At 35.5% G+C, this 10,924-nt stretch overlaps 1 protein-coding gene across 1 annotated transcript; it reads right to left on the bottom strand.

Annotated features, from left to right (window-relative positions):
* Window positions 1-3,202: 3,202 nt before the first annotated feature.
* LOC132178038 (putative disease resistance protein At1g50180) lies at window positions 3,203-4,543 on the bottom strand. Its single transcript, XM_059590504.2, has one exon. The coding sequence runs from the start codon at window positions 4,541-4,543 to the stop codon at window positions 3,203-3,205; it is 1,341 nt and encodes a 446-aa protein (XP_059446487.2).
* Between the last annotated feature and the right edge of the window lie 6,381 nt (window positions 4,544-10,924).

A 10,924-nucleotide genomic window follows, 5' to 3' on the forward strand; every position in this document is an offset into this window, starting at 1 on the left:
AAAGGAGAAGACCACAGCAGGACTCATGGCGGCTTTATCAAGTATGTATGAAAAACCGTCGTCTAACAACACGGTGCATTTGATGAAGAAATTGTTCAACCTAAAGATGGCAGAAGGGGCTTCGGTGGCACATCATCTCAATGAGTTCAACACTATCACAAATCAATTGTCCTCGGTAAAAATTGATTTTGATGATGAGGTTTGCGCGTTGATCGTCTTGGCATCTTTGCCAAATAGCTGGGAAGCAGTGAGGATGGCTGTGAGTAACTCTGTAGGAAAGAGTAAACTGAGCTATGAAGACATCTGGGATTTCATTCTCAGTGAAGAGTTTTGTAGAAGAGACGCGGCTGAAGCCTCTTGTTCAGGTGCTGCTTTAAACCTCGAGACTCGGGGCAGAGGACAAGACAGAAACTCTAGTCAAGGCAGATCAAATTCCAAAAAAGGGAGAAGCAAATCCAGATTCAGACAACAACCTGAGTGTTGGAACTGTGGCAAGACTGGCCACTACAAGACGAATTGTAGGGAACTACGGAAGGAAACTGAGAGTGATTATGCAAACATAGTGACAGAAGAAGTATATGATGCCCTACTTCTCTCTGTTGATAGTCCCCTTGATTCTTGGGTCTTAGACTCATGAGTATCGTTTCATACGACAGTGATCCGTGAAATTCTCAAGAACTATGTTGCTGGAGATTTTGGGAAGGTGTATTTGCCTGATGGATCGGCACTGGATATTGTGGGCCTAGGCGATGTTCGCATTAGAGTTCACAATGACTCGATATGGAAGTTGCAAAAGGTCAGGCATGTTCCGGAGCTGAATAAGAATCTGATTTCAGTAGGGCAGCTTGATGAGGAAGGGCATTCAATTCATTTCCACAGTGGAAAGTGGAAGGTTAGTAAGGGAGCCATGATTTTGGCTCGTGGTCATAAGACGGGTACTCTCTATATGACCACGAACAGCAAGGATACAGTTGCTGTTGTAGATACGACTGTTGACTCAAAACTATGGCACCTAAGGCTTGGGCACATGAGCGAGAAAGAGATGAAGGTATTTATGTCAAAGGGGAAACTACCGGAGTTGAAGTCAGTTGATTCTAATTTGAGTGAAGGCTACATCCTAGGAAAGGAAAGGAAGGTGAGTTTCGCCGAAGTTGGCAAAGCACCTAAGCTTGGAAAGCTGGAGCTAGTACACACGAATTTGTGGGGTCTCGCACTAGTGGCATCTCTTAGAGGCTCGCCGTATTACATCACATTTATTGATAACTCAAGCAGGAAGGTATGGGTTTATTTCTTAAAAAGTAAATCTGATGTATTTGAGACTTTTAAGAAAGGGGAGGCCATCGTTGAGACTGAAACGGGCTTGAAGCTCAAGCGTTTGAGATCAGACAATGGAGGAGAATACGAAGACAGAGGGTTTAAATAGTTCTGCACAATGAAAAGGATTAGAATGGAGAAAATTATCCCTAAATGCCGCAGCAGAATGGCGTGGCTGAGTGCATGAATAAGACTCTTAATGAGCATGCCAGGAGTATGAGATTGCATGCTGGGTTACCAAAGACTTTCTGGGCTGATGCAGTGAGTACTACTACATACCTCATAAATAGGGGGGCCTTCCGTTCCCCTGAGCCATAGACTACCGGAAGAAGTCTGGAGTTTAAAAGAGGTAAATCTTTCACATCTGAAAGTTTTTGGTTGTGCTTCTTATGTCCATGTTGAGTCTGATACTATGAGTAAACTAGATGGTAAATCTAATAAGTGTTTCTTCATTGGATATGGAGATGAGGCTTTCAGTTATCGATTTTGGGATGATCAAAATCGGAAGATCATTAGAAGTCGGAATGTGACTTTTAATGAGTGTGCTATGTACAAGGATGGGTCAAGTGCAAAACCTAAAGTTACAGAGCATGAACCAAAGAAATCTAAGTTTGTTAACTTAGATGAGCTTTCTGAAAGTACAATGCAGAAAGAGAAACAATTTGTGGAGGTGGAGCTTGATGAACAGTGTTCACTCACGGATGAATGTGATGATGGGGAATCTTCAAGAAACTCACAACACCGGAAAGAATCTTATTCTTTAGCAAGAGGAAAAGAGAAACGTGAATGAAAAGCAACAAAGAGGTATGGCTTTGAGGATATTGTTTCTTTTGCTCTGACAGCTAGTAGTGGAGATCTATTATCTGTTGAGGATGGTATACCGAAAGAGGTGAAGTCACTACGGAGAGATAAAGCTTGGGAATCGGCAGAATTACCCAAGGGAAAGAACGCTAAAGAGTGTAGATGGGTCTACAGGAAGAAAGAGTCGTCAGAGAAAGTTGTATGGTCTACGGGACTGGTAGGAAAGCATGGTGTTATGTCTAAACCAGGTCCTATGCTCAAGTTCAAGAGATGCTTGGACTTGAGTGACACTTGTGGAGTGTGATTGCTTTTAAGGGCTGAGGCGGAGACAACCTGAGGAGACACGTTTTGCGCTTGATGAGATTCAAGTCAAGGTGGAGATTGTTAGACATATGACTTGAAATCAAGTTTGGAGTGGGCCCCATTGTCTTTTATTCCTCTTAGATGTTGGAGACTCCTTTTATGAGTGGTATGTGGAAATCCTTTGGGAAGTTGGACTCTTGTGTTGACCGAACTTGGCTATTGAAGTCCCATGTTGACTTCGTTTCCATGATATACTTTGAAGAGGAGAAAATCTACTTGTAGTAGGATTTTTTAACCAACTTAGTGCTCTTATATAAAGGAGCAGCCCTTGAGTGTTTTTTGAAGTGTGCCAAACGTGAGTATATGTGAGAACCAAAGGGTGGAGAAAAAGAGAGAATTTGAGAGAATGAGGTACAAGGGCTGTCACAATGTTTTCTTCTTGGTGGTTTTTGGAGGAGCCATAAACAAGTGATTAGAAGAAAAATGTGCTACAGAGTGAGAGAAGAAAATAAAGATCTGCCGCCATCTGTTCCAGTAAAAGAAGAGTTTGTACATCTGTCTTTTGTATTCTATTTTGGGAATAATCTCTCTTGTGTGATAGTGAGATTTGGGTGTATAAGGCCTTGGGATCAAAGTGATTTTCTCTCTACTATTTTTGTATTCCATCTTTTGATAGTGAACTTTCTCCGGGTCGTCCCCACCAGTGGATATAGGCTTGTTAAGCCAAACCACTTAAAGCTTTGTGTCGTGTGTGATTGCTTATCTTTGTTATTCCACATTCTTCTTATTTTTCGCATCTCAGATATCTTAGGAAATAGGATTGATTTCCTGACACAGTGATTTCAAAGTCTTCTGGGTATGCACCAAAATACAAGAAGCATAGTTTCAAGCGACGAGGCAAGTAATTGTAGCTTAAGGCAAGAATATCTTTGCATTTAGTAAGGTACCAATTTACATCAGCAATCACTTTTGACCATGTTCGGTGTGTCTTTTCTTTGTTTGCTAAAAGACCCCCTAATACCACAATTGAAAGTGGCAACCCATGACAACCTTCTGGGATTTGTCTCCCCATAATTTCTAATTCGGGAGGACATTCTCTTCCTTGGAACACCTTTTTACAAAAGAGTTTCCAGCTTTCATCTTTGTTAAGGAATTGGAGAGAGTAAGGAGGAGTAAGGCTTGCATGTAAGGCGACTTCTTTTATACGGCTGGTGATTAATATTCTACTTCCATTGGAGTTATCAGGAAAAGCATCTTTTACCTCATTCCAGTCTTGGGTTTTCCAGATGTCGTCCATGACTTCTAAGTACCTCTTCCCTTGCAAGCATTTGTGCAACTTCTCTACTAGGAACACTTTTGCATGTTCCTCACTCATCCCATTGAGTTTCGTTGTCAACTCATCTGATATTGGCATCTGAGATTTTAAAATTTGAAGCAATAATTCACTGGTTTTGAAATCTTGAGATACATACACCCAAACACGGGAATGAAAGTGGCTCTTAACGTGATCATTATTGTAGATTTTTCTAGCAAGAGTGGTCTTTCCCAGCCCACCCATGCCAACGATTGAAATGACATCAAGATTTGAATTCTCTGTTTCGTAAGTAAGTTGATTCGTCAATGTATAAGAGTCATTAAGGAAGCCCACCACTTCATCCTCCTCGACGTGTCTCCTACGTCTGTGCATTGCCTTCTCTGCTTCTGTATCTACACTTATTTCATCTTTTTCAATTTCGTACTTTTCTATATTGTCATAGATTTTTTTGATCTCTTTGTTGAGGCCTTCTGTCTTCTTTGCAACATCACGGAGCATTTTTGCATGCATAATGGCATAGATTATCTTCCCTGCAATATTCCTCTTCCTTTGTTCTTCGACTTTGAGGATAAATGTGTCGATAACATCCTCATCCTCATAAGCAACTTCTGTGATTTGCCTGACTAAGACCTTCACATTTTCATGTTTGCCTTGTTTGCCATTGGAGTTCTCAAGGAAGACCTTCACATTTATCCTCTCGAGCTCCCTTTGAAATGACTTGACTTCATCTTCAACTTCAGAAAGGAAACTTGCTCCTTGTATGAGTAGGGGTAGTTGCTGTAGAAGAACATTACCGACATTGTCGGCCATTGTTCCTTGTCTTCCCTCCTCCTATTTTTGCTCTCTCTCTCTCTCTTTTGGGGCTTTTCTCTTGGTCGGGCCGGTTTTGATTACGGAGAAGGTACCCACAGGTTCAAAATTAACAACAGTGCTTCACATTTCAAACATGGAGATCAAGTAGCTGTTGAGAAACAAGAAGAGAATATGGAAAACAACTATCCAAAATAAGAACAGTGGACAATCACCAAAACAAAAAATAAATAAGAACATTGGATATATAAGAAAAAAAAATAAAAAAAAATAAAAAATAAAAAACAGTGGACACTATTTTCACGTTGCTTCCAAAAATATAAAATAAAATAATAATAATAATAATAAAATTTATGCTATCAGAACAAAATAATTCGCAAACAACCTAAAATACAAAATACATAAAACATTTTTGAACATATTAAAAAATTTTACATGTATGTTATACTAAAACACATTTTTTAAATATAAAACAAAAAATATATACCTCCAAAATACATTAACAATCAATCCTATTTTTTTTTCTAATTTAGCTTCTCACTTCTTCAAAATACCATACATCACACTCTAAATATTTCTCCACTGTATTTATTTTTTAATAAATTTTAAAATTCTTTTTCAGTTAGAAACTCATTTGTTTATGTTTTAACTACTCATTTTTTTGTCTTAAAAAAAAAAAAACTCTTGTTTTAAAAAACACCCCACATCCCACCCTTTCAATCTTTTCACCACTTTATTGAAATTATAGCCTTAATAATATTATATTTATTGTTTTATTTAATATCATCTTTTTTTTTTCCGCTCTACATATATGGAGAGTATAAAAAATGGAAAATGCTAGGTGTTCTTCTAGTGTTCTCCGAGTATCTTTTCAATTATGATGTGAATTTTAAAATTATCGTTGAATTTGAGATTATCATTATTGACTTTTAATTTATTGGTGATTTTAAAAGTCACATCACAATTGAGAGGACATCAGAAGAACACCTAACATTTTTCTTAATTAAAATTTTTTAAAAAATGCTATAGTTGCTGGGTAGATTTCGAGAATAACTTTAACAAATTTAAAGATTGGCGTGGCAATAACTAGTTCAATGCAAAGAGCATTAGCACTAGCCTAGGCAATGTTTTTCCAACTTTTAACTAAGAATTAAATTTTTTTTCTATTTTAACTATTCATTTTACAAAACATTATATTTCGATTTTTAAATATTTTCTATTTTATTTAGATATTTATTTATCATTTTTTTATATTTTTTGTAAAATTAACCCATGTAGTTATATTATAACAAGGGGAAAATATAAAAAATTTCCCTAAACTAACTGTTATTTTAAAATTAACTGCATGAATGGATAAGTATGCTAAAGTAATACATAAAATTATCAAAGTGTGTCAAAAATGCCACTTTTTTAATTATATTGCTATAACACCCTTATTTTCTTGATAAAAAAAAATATAAATATATAAAACTTAAAAATTACTTAAAAAAAAAAAAAAATATAGCTGCCACTTGGGGAGGGGGTGGCCTGTGAGCCACCCCCAGCCCATGGGCAAAAAAGATCCTTTCTATTGCACTTGAAATATAAAAGATCTATTTAGTGCATTTAGGAAGGTAATATTGTCCATTTGTTTTTTGGACAAAATGTTTTGGACAAGTATACTCTCCTAATTGCGCTAAATAGATTTAGTGAAATGAAAAGAATCTGTTTCCACCCATAGGAGGGTCGAGAGGTGGCCAGGATGGCATGCAGCTACCCTATGGGCTAGCATGGCCACATGGGACACCCCCACCTCTGGCGAGCCACCCCCCTCCCAAGGGATGGATACATTAAAAATAATGTATTTGATTTTTTGCTTGATTTTTTTTTTTTTCATATTTTTAATCTCAAAATAAAATATTAAAAAATAATTCAATACACAAAAACATCACAAAACCTTATCCCACTCAAACACTTTTCAAAACTAAAACATTCAGGTGAATAAAAAAAGTATTTGGCGAGCTAGCAAATGTAGCAAAGCCATAAATTACTAGAATTATGTTTTTTTTTTTTTTCCTAGAATTAGAAGCTTAGAATGATTTTTGTTATGTATCTAATGGGTTATGAAATATTTATTAATTTGCATCTTGAATTATGTTTATATCAATTTTTTTGTACTATTACAAATTACAAAATATTAAATATATTAAATGGTAGATATCCATTTTTCTTGATAGGGGGAAGTCCAGTTGGTGAGTAGGGGAAAGGTAAGAGCATTTATAATGGCTTAGTCCGTTTTCGATGCAAAATGAAAAACCAAAATTTATTTTTGCTAGTTTAATTAACTAATTTTCGAAATCTTATTCCTCAGCTTATCTAATTTTTTTTTTTTTTTTTTTAATTAAAACTCATCTCCATCAAAAACACCGAATTAAGCAAAATGACTGACCAAACTCATAATATTTTCAAACCTTTTTAACTTGAGTTGGCTTAAGCCCCCTGATCCTAATGCGGTCCTAAAAAATATTGCAAAAGAAGAACAAAAAGATACTCAGAAATCAATACACAAAACCCACAACTACGACAAAAATGGAAAACAGAGGGAGAAAAAGAAAGCCAAAAGAAATCATTTCATGGGTCTATAAATTGAACCTAAAAATTCCATGGGTATCGACAATAAGGCAACCAAATTTTCATCCATTAATTCAAGAAGCAAAACAGAGGAAAGACTTTGAAAGAGATGGAAATTACAGTACCGAAACAGATGGTGGAAATAAAATATTACCCAAACAGAGGAAAGACCCATAACTGCAATCTCACAAAACTTCCAGGAATCCAACCCACAACTGATTCGAAACCCATTACAGGAATCCCTTTTTCTTTTTTTTCTTTTTTTGATCGTAGCCGTTAGTTTTGAGACTCTTGTTATGAAACATATTTATAAAGGACTTTTCAAGAAATTCATATATCATGATTTTTGAAAGGCTTATTGATGAAATGTTGTGTGCGGACCACCAAGATTTTTGTCTACTTGCTAATCAAATTTTAATGAATGTGTAATGTCTTGTGAAGACCTAGAAGTATTTATTAAACCAAATTATTATTTTGTAGTGGGACCTATAAGATGTGATGAAAGTTTAATGCTAAAAGACATTCATTTATTGCCCGTTGTAATCTCAATTTAAGCATTTTTCTTTAATTATTATTGCATTACATTGCATTTTTGTTTCTTTTTCATTTGTTTTCGTTTGTGTGCATTTCTTTTGTGAAAATTTTCAAAACGACAAAAATATGTTACTTTTATTGTTTTCTTTTCTTTCGTTTGTCTTATGCACCTAGATAGTCCATTAATTTCTCATGTTTCTTTCATAGATTTAATTCCTTGTGTCTTGGAATGTTCTTAATATGCATGAGATGAAAATTTGCTTAATAGACTTGTTCTTGTGGTTACCTAAAACCTAAGTTTATGTGGTACATTTTGCCTTTACTTATTCTTTTGTGCACATTTAAGCTGAATTTGAGGTTATTTCTTAACTTTAAATGTGAGGAATGTTAGGTAACTAGATGAGGTTTTGACTAGTCGTATTTTTTTCAAATTGACCATACGCTAGTTGAACCTAGGACATAAAAATTCATGCTTTCCTCCTTTTGTGATAAGTACCAAAAGTTTAAGGACACTTTCTCAAAGAGAAAATGAAACAACATGTAATTAAAAAAAAAATCAAAATATCATGTTCCGTATGGAATTTATTTCACTGTGTCAAACTTGTGCAATTCTTTTTAAAAAACGGAATATATTGGATGAGAGTGGCTAGGCCCTAGTATGATAAAGTTTGACTTTTGTTTTGATATACTTGTCAAAACCTTATGTTGGTAAAACTTTATCTTCATGTTGTAAGTTGGTAATTTTTCTCATTTTGATGGCTTATACACACACCACACAAGCATGGATTAAATGGAACATTTTGTCTTTTGCTTGGGTTAAGCAATATGAGTTCCTTGCCATTTCTAGTCTCATATATATTTTGCATATTTTGAGCATGTTTGGGATATTCATTTTTGAAATACATGAGTCGTCGATGTGTGTATCATGTATGTTCATTTGACTTTTGAGGGAGAGAAACATGTTTTGCTTTTTTAGCTTCTTGTTGATTATTGAGTCATATGTTGAGGGGGAGTTTTTGGTGATGTGTGTTCATGAACTTGCATTCTACGGCATTTTTTTTTTTTTTTGTGATCATGACTTTTATTTATGTATTCATGTTTTACATATGCCTTGATGTATTTTGTGAAGTGTTTCAGGAAACATGAAGACATTTTGTCATTCTGTGACAAAAAGGGGGAGTAAATATGGGGAGATTATGGGATTGGCTTAGCATTTCGGTTTTGTCACCGAATTGCCAAATTGGGAGTTTGTTAGTTCTTGTGTTGGCTTAATTCAATTCCAAAATGACGAGGTTACTGTCCACGAGCTCAAACATTGATATAGAATGCTCAGAATCAAATCTTCACCATTCATAATATAGATTCATGTGTCATGAACGTCTCTGCAGAATTTCAGCTCAATCGGACCACAAACGCCCATTGATAGAAGCTGTTGATCAATGCTAGACAATATTTCCAGAATGTTATTTTCTCCCCACTGCAGGCCATTTCCGGACACGGTGCTAGGCTGTCCGGACAGGCTTTTCAACAAGCATATTTTTGCTCCGCAAGGCTCTATCCGGACTGCCCATTAACCTGTTCGGATGCCCGTACCTATTATGCCCAAAAACGTGTTTTTAGTGGGCCCAGGTCTAGGGTTTGATATACTAATATATATACATCATTATAGAAGAGAGAGGCAGAAATTTTCACCCGCAGAGAATTCGTCGGAGGCTATGCTAAGAGAGATCATATGTAGTGAGCGTTAAATTGAATCTCTTAGAGTATTAGTTATTCCTTTGATAAATCTATAGTTGAGAAGTCTATCGAAAATGTCTAGTAAAGGAAAATCACGTTGAAGAAGATTGTGAGTGAGGAGACGAGTTGTAGGCTTATCGATCTTACAGAGCCAAGGTCTTACAAAGGGTTGTAAGTGTTTCTAGTATCTGTAATCTCTGAATAATCTTTTGATAGTAATTTTCAGGGTTTGGTTGCCCCAGAGAGGTTTTACTTTTAGATCGGTTTCTAAAATGTTTTCTCTTTGTAATCAAAATATTTGTGTCTGCCTCTTTATTACTTTATATATTTTGAGTGATTGAATTATTTATTACTTCATAGTATTAATTCTACATAAATTGTGATAAACAAGTTTTTAAAGTCGGCATAGCGTTTTTCAGTAACTTCGGTGTTGGTGGCGGAGGGCTGGATTGCAAGCCTCTCGTTGGCCACCCCAACAAAACCAATCTGTCCCCTTTCAATTTCCAATCTTTTCCCTTGGTTTACCTTGAGCCTCTTGATTAGAATCTTCCCTTTCAATTTCCCAACTCCAAGTCGTCAGTGATCGCAACTACGCTTCTTTACCTTGAGCCTTATAACTATTTCAATAACAGAGATCAACTACCAACCGTCCAAGTGAGCAAAATGGCATTGTTCAACCTCAATAATTCTTCACTTAACATGAGACTTCTACGACTGAAACCCATGTGACTTTGATATTATTTATTGGATTGAGTTTTTGACATTTGTGCTAAAAACTAATGAAAGCGAAATCTTTTTATAGCATTCAAAATCGTACCTCGCAAAGCATGTTATAAGAGCCGTCCAAGTGAATAGCAACATTGTTAAACCTCAACAACTATAATTAAATGCAATGTGAATTTTATTATGGCAATAAATAAAAAATATATTATTCTAAAATAACTTACAAAATTCCTAATGTAAATGAGTATATGCTACTTGCTACCCTGTTCGTCTCTGTCCCCAGAAGCACCTGTCCCCCTCACAAGTGGTTTCCCCTTTTTCGGTCCACACCGATAAGGCGATAATTCAAGGACGAGATATTTGACTGTATGGAGATGCCGTATTGCATTTAATAGCCGGCCCCGCACTTGAACGACTTGTAAACTGTTTGGTAGCGACAAGTCGTCCACGTTTGTAACATGCATGTTGCGAGGACTCTGACTATTTGTTGTAGTAGCCTAAACAAATTTTAGTCACCAAAATAATTAAAATTACGCGTTTTTTTATTTTAATTATCCACCTTTTTATAGCAATCTTAACCGTCTCACTATTTTAACTATTAATTTTCATTATTCCATTTAAATATTCTTTTTCAAATACTTCTTTATATATGTTTTTAACTTTTTCAAAAAATATGAAAGGAGAGAAAAAAGTTATATTATTTTTTATTTATTTGGTGTGTGAATAGTACATTCACTCACCATTTATTTTGGGTTAAAAAAGTGAAGCTAAAAATGG

Source organism: Corylus avellana, chromosome 4 (assembly GCF_965113065.1).
Source record: "Corylus avellana chromosome 4, dhCorAvel1.hap1.2, whole genome shotgun sequence".
In the NCBI taxonomy this organism is placed as follows: Eukaryota; Viridiplantae; Streptophyta; class Magnoliopsida; order Fagales; family Betulaceae; genus Corylus; species Corylus avellana.

Excerpts from the sequence above, each read along its gene's own strand:
- LOC132178038 (XM_059590504.2), bottom strand. The coding sequence starts at position 4,543 with ATGGCCGACAATGTCGGTAATGTTCTTCTACAGCAACTACCCCTACTC.